This window comes from Pseudonaja textilis, chromosome 2 (assembly GCF_049901715.1).
Source record: "Pseudonaja textilis isolate UNSWEBS1 chromosome 2, rPseTex1.2, whole genome shotgun sequence".
NCBI lineage: Eukaryota > Metazoa > Chordata > Lepidosauria > Squamata > Elapidae > Pseudonaja > Pseudonaja textilis.
The window spans coordinates 58,203,261-58,224,135 of record NC_141991.1 but is presented as its reverse complement, the minus strand read 5'-3'; the positions used below and the strand labels follow the sequence as shown (position 1 = coordinate 58,224,135).

The 20,875-nt window shown below is 38.6% G+C and overlaps 1 protein-coding gene across 2 annotated transcripts in view; it reads left to right on the top strand.

The window, feature by feature from the left end:
* The first annotated feature begins 5,780 nt into the window (after positions 1 to 5,780).
* Positions 5,781 to 20,875, top strand: part of STAB1 (stabilin 1) — a 147,660-nt gene continuing 132,565 nt past the window's right edge. The window contains exons 1-6 of one of the 2 annotated variants that reach the window (XM_087923982.1): positions 5,781 to 6,739; positions 11,110 to 11,240; positions 14,813 to 14,928; positions 16,033 to 16,118; positions 17,255 to 17,324; positions 19,971 to 20,066. In XM_087923982.1, the coding sequence (XP_087780108.1) occupies positions 6,659 to 6,739; positions 11,110 to 11,240; positions 14,813 to 14,928; positions 16,033 to 16,118; positions 17,255 to 17,324; positions 19,971 to 20,066 (580 nt within the window). In that variant the 5' untranslated portion in view covers positions 5,781 to 6,658. The remainder of the gene's footprint in view (positions 6,740 to 11,109; positions 11,241 to 14,812; positions 14,929 to 16,032; positions 16,119 to 17,254; positions 17,325 to 19,970; positions 20,067 to 20,875) is intronic. The other variant, XM_087923983.1, reaches the window with a different exon arrangement.

The following is a 20,875-nucleotide window of genomic DNA, read 5'->3' as shown; positions in this document are numbered from 1 at the left end:
GGAATGCATCAAATTGGCAAAGTCCATGGTAATTCCAGATCTGAAACAACCTAGAATTATCCCATAATATTACAAGTTAGAAACAGCCCCCAAAAGTCACATTCTCCAATGGAAGTAAATTCAGCATTGCTTGATGTCATAAATCTCCACCTCAAGGGGCCCCCAGCACGGACAGCTCGTTTCCCATGGAAAGAAAGATCACCTAGCCAAAACACTCTCTTTATCTCCACTCCTCCCTGCTTAGGAATGTGGCACGCCCGAAACCCTCCTCCCCATGACTGCCACAGAGAAAGTAAGAAAAAGAATATATACTAAGCCTAACTAAAATGGCTCCACGTATGCCAATTTAAGTCTTGACAGAATTGTTTTAAACTTTCTTAAGCTGCAGCTACATACAGGAAGTCCTTGACTTCACAATATTTCGTTTAGTGACTGTTCAGAGTTAACAATGGCACTGAAAAAAAGTGACTTATGACTGTTTTTCAAAGTTAGGACCTTTCCAGCCATCCCCTTGATCATGTGATCAAAATTCAGATGCTTGGCAACTGCTTCGTATTTATGACTGTTGCTGTGACCCAAAGTTATGTGATCCCCTTTTGTGACCTTCTGACAATCAAAGTCAATGGGGAAGCCAGATTCACTTAACAACCGGGTTACCAATTTACCAACTGCAGTGATTCACTTAACAATGGAGACAAGAAAGGTCATAAAATGGGGCAAAATTCATTTAACAAATGTCTCACTTAACCACAGAAATTTTGGGCTCCATTGTGGCCGTAGATCAAGGACTAACTGTACTTGAGAGTATAGTGGAGCTTGTTTTTCCAGAAGTTAAATGGGGGCATGTGTATGTCTAACTCAGACCAATACATTTGTCAGAAGTAAATATGCTGCTGCAGCTCAATTGATTTGTGCAAAAAAACCTCATTCTGAATATTTGGGAATTGAAATCTAAATAAATGTTCCATCTCTAGAGGAGAGAGATTGCGATCTGATTCAGAACTTCCTTTTTCTCTTAAGAGCCAAATAAGCATTTTCACCCAGTAGTTTGGCACATGGGAAAGATTATTCATCAAGCTAGAAAAAAGAATAGTTTCCAGTTCAGAGGGTTGATAAATTCCAGCAGAGGAGTCAAAAATAGTTGCTGCTTTGTTGTATTTTTCATTTTAGATTTTTCCCTTAATTAAGCAGCAGAAAAAGCAAACTAGAACAAATAAATGCATATATGTAAAGTTTTTACCTGAAGCTTCAGTAAAAGATTACCAGATTTCATTATAATCATCTACACGTAATGGGGGACTGACAACAGAATGAAAAGTAATGCCTCCACCTCCGTATCTTTAAATAGTTGCTTTTAACAAATAAAACAGAATAATTCTTAAACTGAGCTCTTTTGTTATTTGTATAATTCAGCTGTTTTTGAGACAAAATATTGGTCAGAATTAAAGTATCAATAGTTGTAGTTGTAAATCGTGCCAGTAGGTGACAATGGACAATTATTCTTTACATAGAAAATGATAACTCATTGTCTAACAGTATTGCTTCAAAAGTAAAAGTCTCAATATCCACTGAAAACTTCCCTGTGGAGTTGATTGGCTTTTATCAATTCCAAGATCTACATAGCTTTTTCTCTGGTAATATCACACTACTAACTAGGGCATACAAAACATTTGCTAGACCAATACTTGAATACAGCTCATCGGTCTGGAACCCACATCACGTATCTGATATTAACACAGTTGAGAAAGTCCAGAAATATTTCACAAGAAGAGTTCTACACTCCTCTACCCGCTGCAGAATACCTTATGCCTCCAGACTTGAAATTCTAGACCTAGAAAACCTAGAACTGTGCTGTCTCCAGTCCAATCTACGTATAGTATATAAAATCATACATTGCAATGTCCTACCGGTCAACGAATACTTCAGCTTCAACCATAACAATACAAGAGCAGACAATAGATACAAATTCAAGGTTAACCGCACCAAACTTGATTGCAGGAAATATGACTTTAGCACCAGATTGGTCAATGTCTGGAATACTCTACCTGACTCTGTGGTTTCTTCCCCAAACCCCAAAAACTTTAACCTTAGACTGTCTACTATTGACCTCACCCCTTTCCTAAGAGGTCTGTAGGGGGCGTGCATAAGCGCACCAATGTGCCTACAGTTCCTGTCCTATTGTTTATTTTTTTTATTTTTCTTATACATATCCATTTCATGTATTCATAACTATGTTTATCCTTATACCTATTACCTTGTAAGCAATTGACAAATCAAATTTTTAAAAAAGTTATAACGGCTCTAGAAAAAGTAAGTTTCTGTTATGGATTGCACCGGTAGAGGCGAAACCAATTTTGTTGTATACATGATGTAGGTTGTAAAATGGGGCAAAATTCTAAACAATGTCTCACTGAGCAAGAGAAATTTTGGGCTCAGTTGTGGTCATAAGTCGAGGAATCTGTACTGATTTTTTTTTTTTAAAAAAAACCTTTTCCCAATATGCCTATAGGACATTATATCCATTCTGAGAGTTTTTAACCAATCACGGATAACACCTAAAGCAGTGATAGCTAACCTTTTTGGCACTGAGTACCCAAAGCACAAGTGCACATCCCCAAAATGCAATATGCATGCATCCCCTGCGCATGCACCCCAACCCCTATGCATGCACCTGCCCCCCCACATGCACACACATCCCCTGTGCATGTGCCCCATTGCCTGTGCATGCATGCACATCCCCTGCGCATGCACGGCAGAGACCTGAAGACCAGCTGGCCAGCAGGAAGCATGCACACACGTGTGCGGTGGAGCTGAGGTGATGGCTCATGTGCCCACAGAGAGGGCTCTGTGTGCCACCTGCGTGCCACGCATGCCATAGGTTTTCTATCACAGGCCTAAAGGGTCTCTCATCTATTATCATCTCTCTTTGTATATATTAATCACACTTAATGTGTTTATTTGAAAAATATCCCACAGAATAGTTAAAAAAATCATTATTTATATAAAAATGTAATTTCCGTGCTTATAGATATTTGTCTATTGGCTTCAACACTAACATTAATTAAAAGAGTATCCTGCTATTCACCCAAACTTGTTAATCAAATACATCTGAGCTGAAACTGAAGTGTGACACTGAGAAATAAATGATAATCATTAGCATATAATGCCAATGTAGTGTACAGCCCAATGAAGTATGCCAAAGACCCCTTTACAGATATTACGATCTTATCTAATGACACAAGCACATCCTAATACATCAGAAATCAAAGGAGACACTGGGCATCCTCATTCAGTATCTTTATAAAGTAACCAGGTATCAGTGGTGGGATTCAAATATTGTTGCTACCAGTTCAGTGGGTGTGCCTTGGTGAGGGCACTTTGCACGTGTGCACACACTTTGCATGCACGCACATGCCAAACATGCACACTTTGCACAGTTCTGACTCGCCTCCTGCAACCCTGCATGATCCCGGTCACTTCAGCAGCTGCCGTGCGGCACTCTTCTGTGCCGCACAAAGCAGCTGCACTTCAAATTCAGCAGATAAAAGTGAGTATGGGAGCCCGGGCGGGCGGGTGAGCCCAACCGCAAAGCGGTGGAGAAAACCGGATCGGTCTTCACTGCTCATCACTCCTACTGGTTTGCCAGAACCGAGCAGAACCGGTCAAATACCACCACTGATCAGGTTGCTGTTTCAAAGAAAACAAAGATCATGAACCTTGGCAACTGATATCTATCAGGTTTAGCTACCCTAAATTAACCAGGGCCCTCACCTTTGAAAATGCTTGCACGTTAAAGTTGAGCCTTTATTTTTTTTGCTAACTGTTTGTAAACCAAGCAAGTATTCCAAACTCAGATGACAAAGGAGAAGGAGATGTAGATTCAGTGGTGAGTCCTCCATTAATGCTGCTAAGCAAGCTGTGGGAACATTGTCATCATTAGTCAAACTCAGTTCAAAGATGTTTCTACTTTTAAGCCACTTGGCACAAGATAATCTTAAGAAAATCTTTACTTACCTCAGCCTCCCAAATACTAAGCTTTGGGGTATGGTTGAAATAAAATGAATTTAAAAAATATAGTGAATGTAGGAGAACTTTACCAGTGATGGCATTTTATAATACCCATTTTTCTAAGTGTTATTACACTTACATCAGCAGTTAATTGAAAAGATCAGTGCCTCCTTATCACATAAAAATATAGAAGAACAGCTGATCTGGAAAAGGTTCTATGAAAGAATAAGTTCTCATGGTAAAAAAAAAAAAAAACAGTAATCTTGCATTCCTAAACAAATTAGAGATGTGCAGACCTCTGAATGAATCACGAGCTGAAAAAGTCACATGGTTTTCTGTGAATCATTCCATAATCTGCTGAATTAAGAAGTTTGATGTTTTTCTTTGGGGGGCGGTTCCCTCCTTCCACTTCTAATGCAACAGACCTGACAAACAGACTCATATGTTCTGCTAGAGTCAAGTGAAACAGACATGCATGTTACTTGTTTATCTTTTCTTACAGCATAATGTATAATGCTATCCTTGTAAAATAAGGAAAGTTTTCAATGAAGATTGTTATTATTTCATTGTTTTTAACAGTATCATACACACACACACATTCACATGTGTGTGTGTGTGTGTGTGTGTGTGTGTGTGTTCTGAGGTTTTTGTGGGTATTTGTATGTGGATCTTTGGTTATTCGGGTTTTTTCCCGTGTAAAATTGGAAGTATCTAGGCGACGTTTCGATGAAGTCTCATTCATCATCTTCAGGCTTGTGTCTTCAGCTTTCTGCTTGTGCTTGTGACTCTGAGAAGCACGTCGCCTAGATACTTCGAATTTTATGCGGGAGAAAACCAGAATAACCAAAGATATAGCAACGTTTCAGCAGAATCTTACTATACAGAAGCCTGATGATGGCAGATGAGATTCTGCCGAAACGTTGCTACAACTTTAAAAGCACAGCTACAATGACGTAGGAAAATACCCGAACAAAGCTGAATGCCATACATGTAAGTACCCACGAAAACTTAAGAAAACAAATATATATATATATGTATGTATGTATGTATGTATGTATGTGTATGTATGTATGTATGTATGTATGTATGTATGTATATATGTATATATATATGGTATTCAGCTTTGTTCGGGTATTTTCCCACGTCATTATAGTTGTGCTTTTAAAGCTGTAGCAACGTTTCGGCAGAATCTCATCTGCCATCATCAGGCTTCTGTATTGTGTTCGTCTGCGAGTCAGATTTTTACAGTTGTTTCAGTTTTAAATTTGGGGCTAGCCTACAGCTGTGCCAGAATGGTTTTTTCTTCATCCTGATTGGTTGGGAGTCTTGGTCTGTGTTTATTGGTCTGGTGTTGCTTACAGAAACTGCCTCTCCGTTAACCCTTATTACGTTCTTGGAAGGACTAAACTTCCTGTCTTAGGAACATCTCTGGAGTTTTTCCTCCCTCTTTTGCTGGTACTTTGCTTGTGTGGAGTGACCATTCAAAGTTACAATGGCATGAAAAAAGTGACTTATGACCATTTTTCACACTTACGACTGTTGCAGCACCCCCACAGTCATGAGAGGCCAGGCGAGGAGATGCGTGCCTCGATGTGAGTGATATTGAGTTGGCCGCACACAGCGAATGACATGGCCACCAAGCCATGTCCACCCAGTCACATGACCACCAAGCCACACCCACCACCTAAGCCACACCCACAGTTGTTAAAAATTTGAATCCCATCCCTGCATATTCCTGACTAGTTTAAATTGCAGTGCATTCTCCATTTGATACAGCAATTGTTCATTTCTAACTTCACAATCAAGCAATCCTTTATTCAGCATAGTGATATTGTGATAGATCAAATATTCTGTGTTAATATCAGATATCAAGGTTTTAGAGAGAACTTGAGGATGACTTGAAGGACTGGAACTACAACTACTATTGGTCCAGATAATTGAAGCTAGGGAAGGAGAAAGAGAAAGAAGGAAGAAGAAAGGAAGGAATATTGGAGGAAAAATATAATCAATCATCAGCAGTATGCTTTGAAAACCAAACACTTCAAAGAAAGTAGGTTCAATGAGAATTTCATAAGGATTGTTCTTCATAACAAGAAATAACCAGGAAACCACCATGCTTATAAGCAGCATTTTTTTCTACACTGCTATCTTATATTTCATGTTTGTATTGATTTGTTGAAATACTGCCTTTGAATTAAAAGTTATCCTGATATCGTATAAATTTACCATCTAAGTTGTTAACAAAATCTAGTTCACTGGGCAGCTTTACCTCATTGTTAAATACACAATCAGACTTCCATTCCAATGAAAAAAAGGATTTCCTTCTGTCTGTTGTAACTGATAGAAGAGAGGAAACTTGTTCATGTTCCTGTTTTGAGTAATCCATTGTTTTCCTTTCTCCAGGTCATTTTCATACTTACTATGCCTCTTTGCTTTTTCCTTTTAAATCTGCTGACATTTGAAGCTCAGTCAAAATGCTGCTCCTTCTAAATAGGTAGGACTAAGAGATTTACATCATGCAAAGACTTTCGCTCTGTTCTCGTTTAACTTCACAGTTTTTTTGGACCCCATTTTTAGTAGGCGGTGTTATTTTATCAAACTGAACACTTCACTTCCCGCTTTTGAGCAAAGAGATTTCTTCTGCAAAAACATGCCAAGGAAAATTCTTGGATTAGTCCTGTTCATCCTAGCAACATGTGCAACTTTTCCAGCTGAAGGACTGGTAAGTAAGGTGAATTTTCTGTTCTCTGAGGAGTAAAAACTGCAGTCTGCTCTGACATTTTAACTTGGAAATAAGCTCTGGTGAACTTGGGAAAATTAGCTTGCTTTTCAGGCAAAAGTTCAGCACTTAAAGGGGGAAGCAAGATGTTTGAAAAGATGATGAGTTGAAAGAATAAATATTACTTCAACTGAAGAAAGCATTCAGCTTCCCACTTAACTAGACCTTACAGCTGTGTCTATCCTTGCACTATATATATGGTTCGGGAACATACATGTATAAGATTGCAAAGTTGATGCATTTTAATGAATTAAACAATTAAGGACTTTCCATTAGAATTAGAAAGTTAGATCAAGTAATTTGGCAATTCCTTTAGCCTAACCCAACTATTTTTTAGTTTTTAGTATAAATATTTGTAAAAGCTGAATAATTCCCCCTTTTCAATTATTCTTATTTAAACATTGATAAATGTATGGTCTAATTCAAGATGGCAATAGGGCAACCCCCTAATATTCCTTGAAGTCTCACAGAGTAGAAAGAGTAAAAATTTCGTCTCCCTATCCCCCCCCCCCCAATTTGGGGTTTTTAAGGAAGCTAAGGGGGAAAATGCATGCCTTATAGCTTGCAAATACTTAAGACACCATCTCACCATTCCTTGACCTACCAAAAGGACCCTGGCCCTACCGACTTTTGTTGTGGGATCTTGGCAGGTTGTGGAAATTCTATACAAGTCTTCTCTACAAGTGAACCTTTCCAACCATGTTTTTATTTAATTCAGTTTTGTGAGATTTCTGTCCCTTCCTCCAATATATTAGAAATCTGATGGTCCACCAGAGCCTGGTCTAAAAGATCACTGGGAGTTGGGTGGAATATACATTTTAAATAAAATTTTAATAAATTTTAAACAACAAATTATTATATTGGTTGCATAATCAGCTAAACGTTTAGAGTGGGTTTTGCATTTTTATTCATCTATTAATCCTTCCCAAGAATCTGGGATAGGCAGATGATGTATTATTTTTATTACAGTTGGTTGCAGAATCTGCCAGATTCTTCTTCTTTTTCATCCTCCTCCTTCTCATCCTCCGCCTCCATCTCATCATCATATTTCAATCTCCAGAATTTATTTTGACCTCTCAGTCCTTCCACAATAATTTTCCATAATGAACCAAGAATTATAATTTCAGCCACATAATTTTAGGAAGAGAAAAATAATTTTATTCCTGGTTGTAAACAACTCAGAATCATATCTCCTTGCCAATCTATTGCTGTTTACTCAAGATCTGTTTTTAAAAAATCACATCCTGAACAAACATTTATGAAGATGGAATGGATCAAAGTAATTTAATTATTGATAAAGATGCTAATAGTGTAAGTATTTTTTTAGATATAAAACAGTTATGAGTGAATGTATGTCTTCAGGCCAGTCAATTGTTCCCACCCCACCCCACCTCACTGTTGTGGGGAAAATAGGAGGAGGAAGGAGTATTAAATGTTTGTCACCTTGAGTTATTTATTTATAAATAAATAAATCTCTAGAAGTCATCAGAGTTGGGACAGAATTATATAGGACAATGTATTTGGCCCTTCTGAGAAAGAAACTAAGGTTATGCAGCAATCCAGTTTCAACAGGAAAAGATGATTTTGAGAAATCTGGATATGTTCAACACATTTGTCATCCTTTGTCTTAAAACAGGGATCTTTTCTTGAGATCACACAGCTGCAAAATAGATAACCTTGGGTGCTCTATGAGCGCATGTATAGTTTGAATCATCTTTTCCCTGGTGAATCTGGATTTCTGAGAGCATTTAAAGAACTATGTTGAAACTGGGCTTATCTAAATTTAAAGACCTTAGAAGAGGATGAATATCAATAACCCTCCTCCCACCCAAAAAATCTGTAGAATGATACTGTGTTCATATAAATGTACAGAACAGGAAAATAAAATGGAAACTTCATTAATTATATGTTCCTAAACATGGCTTTATAATAATACAAATACTATTAAAAGTGGCTAAAGACTTATTTTTTACAGATGTCCTGTTGCTAAGTTCAAAAATCACAAAAAGAGAAGGGGAATCACATTACTGTCTAGTGCTTAAACAAATAAATTATTTTACCACACAATAAACTCAAAATGTTAGGAATGTGTCAACAATAATGGTGTAGAGCAGGGGTCTCCGATCTTGGCAACTTTAAGACCTGTGGACTTCAACTCCCAGAATTCCTCAGCCAGCTGGCTGAGGAATTCTGAGAATTGAAGTCCACAAGTCTTAAAGTTGCCAAGGTTGGAGACCCCTGGTGTAGAGGGTTCAAAGATGACTGGGTGTAATGACACTGGACTTAAGAGTCTGAAGAACTCTGATGTTGTCATTTATTGCCTGCAGTGACGAATAAACAGCAGATTACTGAAATGACTGAATGGGATTACCTTCCAAGTTAGAACATTGAGACAGTATCTTAATTTAATCCAGTAACGATTTGTGTGTATAGTTTTGTTTAAACTTTTTAAAGTTAACTTTGGTTTAACCCATTTTAATGGGTTCAAGTGTTTGTGATCATTTAGAGTATATTTCTATAACAAATGGACTAGATCCTTGCACTTATTGAAAAGTGCAGTATAGCAAAAGGAATGGAGTTGGCATCCACTTCCCAGAAAAAGCTCAATTATATCAACTGCTGGAGAGACTTAACAGAACCAAATAACAGAGTTAGAAGGGACCTTGTGGGTCGTCTAGCCCAATCCCCCACCCAAGTGGGAGACCCTACACCATTTCTGACAGATGGCAGTCAAGTCTCTTCTTGAAAGCTTCTAGTGATGAAGCTCCCACAACTTCTGAAGGAAAGCTGTTCCATTGGTTGATTGTTCTCACTGTCAGGAAATGTCTCCTTATTTCTAACTTGAATCTCTCCTTGATCAATTCCCACCCATTAGTTCTTGCAACCATTCATTGTATGTTTTAGTCTCCAGTCCCCTAATCAACTTTGTTGTTCTTCTCTGCACTCTTTCTAGAGCCTCAACATCTTTTTTATAGTGTGATGACCAAAACCGGATGCAGTATTTGAGGTGTGGTCTTACTAAGGCTTTATAGAGGTATATTAATACCTCACTTGATCTTGATTGAATCCCTCTGTTAATGCAACTTAGAATTGCATTGGCTTTTTTTGGCTTCCATTGCATACTGTTGGCTCATCGGTGACATGCTGGTCACATTCAGAGGAGTCATTCCTTCACAGAGTTACATTTGTCTCTGGATTAAGAACAGGGATCTTACTACTATGGTCAAATATGTAGAAGTAAGATATGTAGAAGTGAGATCCAATCTATTTTCCCTCAAAAAAACAACAGACCACCGGAAAAGATAAATACCTTGCTCCAACCTCTTATCTGCTTGCTCACTGCTTCCCTCCTCCAAATTCCCCAGACATGCTTTCCCCACCCCACCCCTTTTCTTCAGGGTTCTCTTATCTACTTTTGAACAAAACCAAAATTTCCCCAGTATTGGTGTAGTTATCTGAGTGAAAGCAGATCTCTGTGAATGGTGGATGCACCCTGTTTTTGCAGTTAAACGTATCAGGGTCCCAAAATTTGTTAGTTATGGCCTTACTGTCATGGAGCTCATAAAGCAGAAACATCTGGGCTGAAGAATGGGGAAATGAAAGGTTGTCTGGGTTTTGTTAGAACATTGTTGGGGAAGTGATGCTGACCGAGGCTAAAGTGTTGGCATGGGGGCATCTTTTCTGTGCATGTTGCAGAAAAGCCAAAATCAGTAATTCATGAATGTGGATCAGTTTGTGTTAAATATGGTCAGTGGGTCCCATAAGAATGAGGCTTGAGTAGTGAACAAACAGCTCTTTATTAAGCAGGAAGAATTCTGAGACAAAAAAGCCCCAGCCGTGGCAGCTCTTTTTATAGCGTTGGCCGCGGCTAGGTAGCCAATGACAGATCTTTGAGTTTGCCGCGCTTGGTTGTAGCCAATCGCGGCAAACCCTATATGAACCAATCAGGGGTGTTTTAAGCGTCCAATGACGGTCCAGCTTTTATGGACCAATAGGAATGCAGGTCTTCAAGCCGGCTTAATACTGAACAGTTTGTTTCCAGAGTCTCTGGGATTTCTTGCACTATAGTTCCCATATTTCTCAGCTGGCATGCTGATGGGGCTGGGCAGTCCAAACCATCAGACAATGTTTGATCAAGGAAGGTTGGCATGCATTAGATATGGATTGATCAGAACTATTTCCAAATGTCTGTCACTTGGTTTTTATCTCTGCAGATAAGAAATGCAACAGGTTTGAAAACCTGTTGATGTTGCTCGTTATCTTTTAAATGAGTTATGGAATTGTGCATCTCATATAAGAATTATCATCTTCCCTTTTTCCAGTTAAAATCAAAGCGATGTGACCGGAAGTTCACATATAAAAAGAATACTGTTTGCACTACTTGCGTTGCTTATCCTGGGCCGATGGAATGCCCAGTTGGATGGACGATAAGTAATACGCCAGAGGAATGCAGGTAAAACATCCTCTTTTCTGTCTCAGTGTGTATAATGTATTTTAGAACAGGGATTCCCAATGAATCAAAGGCACTTTGCTTAATGGTAAAGCCATAGGGATGGTTTACACCTACGGTAAAATAAAGAAGAAAAAGCCCATGGCCAGTCCCAGTTAATAGGAGACAACATCTGTCAAGCTTGTACTTTCTGTGCATGCAGAATTTGAACCTGGATTGTGATATCACATCAGATACATAGCAACCCTGATACCAAAGGCTTGGAGGTTTCTATGTAAATAATACCTTCCGTTATGTGACAGAGCTGACTTATGTAAGTAACCACATCTGGACAGTGCTATTAATTTCCATTTTGAGATAATTAGAGTGGAGTAAAGAAAGAATGTCAGATTATGGCCTGTGGCAAACTTTAATCCCGTTATTTAGTAATTGAAACAAGAATAAACATATTTGTTTTCATAAGTAGGCAGGCAGGCAGGCAGGCAGGCAGGCAGGTAGATAATAATGGAGAGGTAGACAGATAAATCACCCATTTTTTAAGTGGCACCCATTTTTAACAATATAATAGAAGTCACATCTTAATATCTGTAGTAAACTGAACCTTGATTTACATATAGGGGTGGGATTAAAAAATCCCAGCAACCAGTTTGCTGCCCAGTTGCTGGTGGGCCTGGCCATGGTGGGTGTGGCCTATCAGAATTTCCTGTTTCCGGCTTCTGGTGGGCCTCCAGAGACTGGGGGAGGCCGTTTTTGCTCTCCCAAAGGTCCTGAGGCCTCCCCTGGGCCTCTGGGAGGGTGAAAACAGCCTCCCCGGGCTCTGGAGGCACTCCGGAAGCTGGAAACAGGCCTGTTTCTGGACTTCCAGAAGGCCCATTTTCCCCCCTCCCAGAGCCTCCGCGTGGACCCTGCACTTACCTCCATTGAAAATGGGCTGCGTGGAGACTCCTGGGAAGGGCAGGGTGATGTGGAACAGCCAGTTGGTTGAAATACTGATTCAGCGAACCAGATGTAACTTTAACATCTGGTTCACCCAAACTGGTCCGAACTGGTAGAATCCCACCCCTGTTTACATAGCTGTAGAGTGGAACCTGGACTTTCAGTGCCACTGAAGAAAAAAATATTAATTCAAGTGTATGCAAAATGTTTTGTGGTATATAGGGAGAGTGAGACTGAGCTGTTTAAGATACCTCTCTGGCTTAGAATGGTAATCGGGATTTCTTATGGCTATGAGGTACAAATCAAATTCAGGCAATCTTTATTTATTTACTGTACCAATCTTTGCTTTAGGGTAGCCCTTGCTCACAGCTCATGTACTGCAGTGGTGGGTTCTATGAGTATATTAAAATAACTGCAGACATAATCAAATTTAATATTAATTCAAAAATCAAATAAGCATCTTAGTAATTTGGGGACTTCAATCTGAATGCCAATAATCGCTATAAAAGATGCTAAAAATTCTTGGAAACTACGGATATACACAGGTGTTGTTTTTTTCAATAGATACTAAAGCAACCTTTACATTTCCTTATATCAATAATATATTTGATACTGGTTGTCATTTTATAGTACAAAAAAATAATAGAAATGTTTTTATTTTAATCTGTGACTGTAATATAATTCAATCTATCTGTTCATTTATTATTTATCTATCTACTAGCAAATAAGTTTCCTCTTATTTTTGAATCTAAAGTAGATCATTTTCTCATAATCTTTTAATTTTTAGTCTGGTATTACTCAAATTACAAATTAACATCCATGCTTTTTTATTGGATGCTGATTTCCTAAAGTAATAGTTATGTTCTATTATGTCCTATTCCTCATGTCTACCTTTTGAAATTAAGCTCCAGAATAGTATAAATTCTTAATATTTTGATGCCAACCCATTTGCAATCAAATGTATCTAATTTATGTAGCTTTTGAAAACCAAAACTGCACAGCTTCTCATTGATATTGAAGTTGCTATAACTTGATTTACAGAAACAGGGCTGAAGTTTCAGGGCTTAAATTATTTTTGTACTTTTCGTATCTGTGGTGGAATTAATTTAATTTCCTTTATGATTTTCAATAATTCTCAAAGTCTTTTTTTAAACTGAGCTTCTGGTATGTGAATCAAATCTTTTCAATTGAAACTTGGATGATGACACGTTAACTTTCTAAGTTAGCTTCTCCCAATCTGGAGAGGCTTTCAGAATTTCCCAGCCAGCAGGGCAAGTTTTGAGAATCCTGAAGTTGAAATTCACACATCTACAAGGAACGCAGATTGGAGAACATTGTCATACTGCTAAGAAATTGGTAAATTGATAGCCATGAGCAATATGTACTCGAAAAACTGAGGGATCTTAAAGTTTTATTCCATGAAGAGGAAGGATTTCTTAGCAGAACAGAAAGATCATCCTATGCAGGCAGCTTAGTTGCCAATGTAAGCATCTTCTCTTGGGTATGTTTGCACAATGTTTAATATGACTGAATGACAAATATGCCCTACTATGGTGTGCTGATGTCTGCTGGCTTCTGTTTTAAGCCATGAATGGTGTAGTTATAGGAGTGAATCAGTAGCAGCAAACAGTTGCATTTGCTATGCTAACCTATACAAAGGCTTAGCATTGTATATAAATAATACTGATACGACACGGCACCTCATCTATTGTTGAACCAAGCTGAAGTGTATAGATAAAATCATAGAATTGGAAGGAGGCATTTTGGACATTGGGCTCAACTAACAATTCAACACAGGCTCACAAATTAAAGCATCTTAGATAGATGGCTGCTCCATGTTCAGCTCCTGCTTGAACACCTCTAATTCATTATCCATGCTTTTCATGAGCAATTGTTTCTACTATTTTACTGATTTATTCATTAACTACTTGTTTTTTATTTGATTATTCAATTAGAATTTGCCTTTTCTAAATCTATTATTCTTTTCACTCTGTTCCTGGGCTCTGGAATAAAAATGTTTTTGCTTTTCTTTAAAGTGATATCCTTTTAGGTTTTTGAAAGTACTTCTTATAAGTTCTTCTTATACCTACTTACATGCTTATGTACATATGTTTATGTGTACATACCTATACACACACATACACATATCTATACACACAGTTGAGAACCAAGAATAATGGAAGAAATGCCAACAATGCTGGATCATTTATTCTGGGCAGCCAAATTGGGATCAGAAAAATGGCATTGCTATTTCTAGTTTTACCTTCAAGGCTGATGATGGTGATAGAAAGTATTTCCAGGTCAGATTTAGGCTTTTCTGTACTATAGGTATTGTTTGAATATATTATCTTATACAGTAGCAATAGCAATAGCACTTAGACTTATATACTGCTTCATAGTGCTTTACAGTCCTCTCTAAGTGGTTAACAGAGCCAGCAGCTTGCACCAACTTGCCCAGCAACAATCTGGGTCCTTATTTTGCTGACCTCGGAAAGATGAAAGGCTGAATCAACCTTGAGCTGGTGAGAATCGAACTGCAGAAGTAGCAAGCAGTACTGCATTCTAACCACTGCACTACCAGTAGTTCCCTTCTGATAACAGTTTTTGTGTCTGGGCATATGCGTGTTTTCCTATTTCAGATATACAGTAAAACTGGGTGAGAACATCCTGTCTATGTTGGGGTGCACTTACATCTGCACGAAGGAACATAAAGAGAAAGAGTGCTGCCCTGGATACTGGGGTCCTGAATGCTATGGTAAGTCTTTGACTATAGGACACATATCACATAGTCAGGGAGTCAAAGGTTCATAGGATGGTTTGGGAAGCATGTTTTGATTGACAAGCTTTTGGAGTTTGTATGTACTGAAGCCATGGAGCTCTTGAAATCCAGTAAGGAATAAGGATTTAAACACTGGGCCATACAAAGACAGGCAGCATCAGTATACTATATGTGTGGGAAAAAATACCTTCTCTTCTTTTGTAATAATTGATTTAATCCATTTACAAACCACCCCCAGTTGCCACATATTGTACAGGCAATATACAATGTTGACATACAATAGCAAAAGGAAATCAAACAAAAAACCATGTTGCAGGCATAACACAGCAATTGCACATTTGACATGCAACAGTCAATCCCAGGCAAGTCAATATGCAAAGAAGGGTCTCCAATTGTAATGGCATCTAGGACTGACCTTGGGAGACAGGAAGAAGAGTCTTAGAGTCAGACAACAGTTATATAAGAGGCAGTTGAGCCTGCAGAAGGAATGTAGGGGGCATGGCAAATGTGTCAAAAGGGACTCTCCTTATTTTCTTGATCTGTGAAGATGAGGGGGAAGAGATGTACTTTTAGATTTTCAAGATTCTGTTATTCTGAAGGAACCAGATTTCAGGAAGGATTCCTATTATCTTGGATGGCCCAAAGAAACAAAATTAGTGCTTATATGAATAGAGCTTTCTCCACAAGACCATTGAAAAAAAGAAGAAATGGGCATATTTTGTTCATGATGCCTTGCAATGAGGATGCACTTGATTTAGCAATAGCAATAGCACTTAGATTTATATACCACTTTATAGTGCTTTTACAGCCCTCTCTAAGTGGTTTACAGAGTCAGCATATTGCCCCCAACAATCCGGGTCCTCATTTTACTCCTTTTACTCAGAAGGATGGAACTCTGAGTCAACCTTGAGCCTTGTGAGATTTGAACTGCCAAATTGCAGGCAGCCGGCAGGCAGCAGAAGTAGCCTGCAGTACTGCACTCTAACCACTGAACCACTGTGGCTCATTTAATCAAAATAGTATGGGAGTGACACAGTTTTTAAAACAATCTAAGTATGGGTAACTCTCTTCCTCTTATAGAATGCCCTGGTGGATCTGAAAACATATGCAACCAACATGGAATCTGCTTGGATGGCATTGGGAAGAATGGAACTTGCATTTGTAATGTAAGACTGGGTTTACTTTCTCCAAGAAGATATTATTACTAGCAGTAAGCTAGACAGTTTATAGTCAAGAGCTTTCTTCTGGTGCATCATGTCTATGGAAATTCTCAGTCATCCATGGCTGTTTTCCCAAAGTTGCTTTTTTTCAAGAGGCAACTGGACTTCCTTGTTTTGGGGGAGGAGGGCGGGTTGCAAATGTTTTGTTCTCATCCAAGAAGCTTCTTTAGCTCTGACTGGAGCTGACTACTCTTAATCCCCCACACCCCATTTTTAAAATAATTTTTTGTAAGATTTTGTTCTTTTTACCAAAACATTCATGCATTATTTGGCAACTGGGTACAAGGGGCGACTACTACTTATTATGTCCAAATAGGATAATCTATTACATTGCTGAATTTCTTTTATTGAACAGAGGGGTTTGTAATTCAGCCAGCTTCTCTCCTGGATTCTCTTGATTACAAATGGAAAGAGGAATTGTGGATGGAGCATGCGCGGGCTTAGAAGAAAGTTGATTCAGTTCATCTCTCTTCTTTATGTGTGCGCCCTATTCTGGAATAATGATTAAATAAAACATTTACATTACACTGACTGTTCATTTTATGATCTGCATTGCCTTAAGTAATTGATCCTCCTTTCTTCTAAACAGTCTGTTACTTTTTTAAAAAAAATCTATTGTTTATACAGTAGTGACTTCTTGAAAGAACAAAGGAGATTTAATTTTAATGTTACCAAGGATGCAAATTGATGATATATGTGGATAAATTCCTTGTATACTGTGCATTATCCTACAGAAATAAATTGTTGGTGGTCTTCCAGATGTTACTGAAACACACCTTCCAGCAATGTTTGTTAGCAACATCAGCAAAAGATCTGCAGAAAGTTGTAGTTCTGCAACCCTTGGAGGACTACAATTCCATCAGCCTTATTGTTAGGAAGCCCAAGATCTTCCTTCCTTCCTTCCTTCCTTCCTTCCTTCCTTCCTTCCTTCCTTCCTTCCTTCCTTCCTTCCTTCCTTCCTTCCTTCCTTCCTTCCTTCCTTCCTTCTTTCCTTCCTTCCTTCCTTCCTTCTTCTGTCTTAGTTGCCTCTTATGGGACATACAAATGCCATTGTAAAATGTTGATCTCTTTAATTTCTTTAGGCAAATTATGGTGGCTTTGCATGCCAACGTTGCAAGGATGAGAATCATTTTGGCCCTGACTGCCAATCTGGTAAGCATCTCAAGCCTAGGATCTCACTGAAATGAGTCAAGTTAATGTCTGGTAGTCAACTAAAGAAGCATTTGAATGAGCTGATGGGCAAATCGTAGGCACATCATAATAGAAATGGGCACTATCAATCATTGTAGAATGTACAATGAGTTAAAATGTTCTGGGCCAGGTATCTGATGGTTATGGATTGATTTCTTAATACATTTGGAAATTTTCTACATTACTTTTGATATCCCTGATCTGCAGAATACAGTGATAACTCAGAATATCTGACACTATAGCTCATAAATGCCTTCTCACCAGCAGAGCTTTATTAGCACCCTGGTTTATGAAGCAACTGAGGATAACGAAGTGAATTGGTAGAAAATTGGGGCACCCAGCTATACCACTCTAGACCTCAATCTCCAAGGAAACTGAATATTCTCAAACACTACCTAGTATCAATATTGGGTAGAACAGGCTTAAATTAATTCCAAGCAAGAAAGAGGTGTATTGCTAAAGAAAAGGGTGAACTCTTGATTATGTACCAGAAAATTGGTGTTGACTCCTAACAATCACATAGACCATGGGTGTCAAATTCATGTCATCATGGTGGCATCATGTTACCATTGGGACTTTTCCCCCCTTCGCTAAACCAGGCGTGGGCATGGTCAACGCGTGACGCATCCGGCTTGTGGCCCAGGAGTTAGACAGCCTTGTCATAAATAGACTTTCCCATGACAATCCATCCCTAATCTGATCTTTTAGTGATGCCCTCATCACCAGGGTAATTTAGTGCATTAATCTTGCTCCCTGTCTTGCTATTCCATTTTTTCTGTTATCTTCTGCTTTTCCCAGCATTATAGATTTTTTTAAGAAAGCTATGTCTTCACAGAATGTGTCCATAATACAATAATTTCAGCCTTATCATTTGCGCCTTGAGTGAGAACTTTGGGTTGTTTGTTTGATGTTTCATTTGTTTGTCTTCTTGGATGTCCACAGTATTCTTAGGAGTTTCCCCCAACACCACAGTTCAAAAGTGTCAATACTGTTGCTATCCTGCTTCTTTAAAGTCTAACTTTTGCTTCCATTCCATGGCATACCTTGATTTGCATGATTCTGAACTTTGTAGGTACAGACATGGCATTTAAATATCTTTTAAAGGCCTAGTCTATACTCACATTTCTTGGCTATTTGTTCCTTTACTGTTGACGGTTGATTTTAAAAGATGGAAGATCTCCACCAATTTGAATTCTTTTTTGTTAATTTTAGGGCTAGTTGTTCTACCTGTTGTCATTAATTTGATCTTCTTTATATTTAATTTAAGTCTCTTTTTGCCCCATTTTTCACTGTGCCGCATGGCTTTTATTACCAGAGCTTGCAGATCCTTTTGCATTTTAGAGTAACTCTCAAATAAGATCAAGTTTTTTCTGGTTATTCTTCATGAAGATTAAAATGCTCCTGGATCTCCAATCATCACTGGCTTTTCAGAAGCTGGCTGGAAAACAAGGATGTTTATTCTTTTAAGACCAATATATCAATTTTCAATCCTTTCTAAAACAGTCATATAGTGGCAGTTGTCCATGCTTCAGTTCAAAACAATTAAACTTGCAAACAGCTATGGAAATTGTAACTGATGTGAGGTCAGGTGGCTGCTGATTGGGAAAAAATATACAGTTAACACAGTGCTGGGATTCAAATAATTTAATAACTGGTTCACCCAGGTTCAGGTTGGCTGTTGTAGGAGGCGTGGCCAACCCCCATCTTCCAGCTCTGCCACACATGTAGGATGAGCCCCCCACAACAGCCAACCTGACCTTGGGCAAACCGGTTGTTAAATCGCCCCTCCCCCGGCTATCAAAGTGGACCCTGGGCTCTACGCTGCAATGGAGAAATGGGAAACAGATCAGCCAACACAAGGGGAGGAGGAGGAGCAGGGAGAAAAAAGAGAGAAAGCAGCTTTCTCCTTCTCTCCCGTTGGCCACTCTGTTACTTGTTTCTTCATTGCAGTGCAGCACCCAGGATACACTTTGATAATGGGGGGGGGGGTTGCCTAAATTGGTGTAAATTGACTGAATCCCACCACTGAGTTAACATGATGCTTGTAGTGAAAGATCCACACTGGGTTGCCTAGTAGGCATAGTTTACAAGATTATATTGACCTATTGATCTAAATACTGCAAGGCTTAAATATTAGCCAGGCCATCTCCTCTGCTATTAACTTGCACAGTTGTATAGATGATCAGCAAGACCCTTTTAAAAATACTCCTACTGTCAAAATGCTGACAAAAGGCCACGAACTGCACTCATAGATGGGTTTAGCTCTCATTCTCTCTGTATTTACAAAGATTTTCATTTTAACTCCATTAATGACTTATTTTTACTTTAATTCTATTCATTTTGTTGTTTTGCTTTTTATATACCTTTATTTTGAGAACTTATCTTTACTTTACTTTGGGAGCTCAAGATAGGATGCACAATGCTAATTTTATGTCTCCAACAATAACTCATTGAAGAAGATTGATCCAAACCCCAGTGATTGGCTCAAATGTAGCCAATGAGCTTCATGGTAAAGCTCCCAGCACATTTTTAGGGCTACATTAATGATGGCAACATTTTTTATAAGATTCTTAAGTATGAATTATTTAATCCTCTTCTCTTGCCTAGTATGTGAGTGTCAAAATGGAATTTGCAACCATGGTCCCTCTGGAGATGGAAAGTGTAAGTGCTATCCTGGCTACGCTGGCCCCAAGTGTGACCAAGGTGAGTGCACATGAATTTATCTTTTACATTCCTTTTGTCTTCAGATCTCACCATCAGGTTGTTTTAGAAATAACTAGCATAGCTTGGACATCATCTGAGACAATTTTTTTTTTGCTGGACAATAAATAGCATATTAAAGTTTAGGAATAAACATCTATAGAGTTTCTCAGTCATCCAGGACATGGTTGTCCCAAATGTACTTTTTCAAGAGGCAACTGGACTTTCTGGTTTTTCTTTGAAGATGTTTTGCAAGAAGCTTCTTCAGCTTATTTAGGAATAAATCTTTAACAGGTATTCAGGACAGTCTGAGCCCCATACAGTATTTATTTTCTGGGTTGATAATAAATAAGAGAGGAAAAGAGATTTTTTAAAATACTGGTTCTGGTTGTTCGCCCAGTACACACTCATAGAACACACACATGGGGAAGGGAGATATCTATCTATCTATCTATCTATCTATCTATCTATCTATCTATCTATCTATCTATCTATCTCCCCCATGTGTGTGTTCTATGAGTGTGTACAGGGCGAACAACAAGAGTCAGTATTTATATAAACTTGAATAATCAAAGATCCACATAAAAATACCCACGAAAACCTCAGAAAACTTATGTTTTCTGAGGTTTTCGCGGGTATTTGTATGTGGATTTTTGGTTATTTAGGTTTTCTCCCGCGTAAAAATCCCATGTCTCATCTTCTACTACCACACTTCCACGTAGAAAGCAGACTCACACCCACACAGAAGATGAGACACGACCACAGACCAGAAGCCACACCGCAGCTGCATCACTACCTGCTTCAAACCCCTA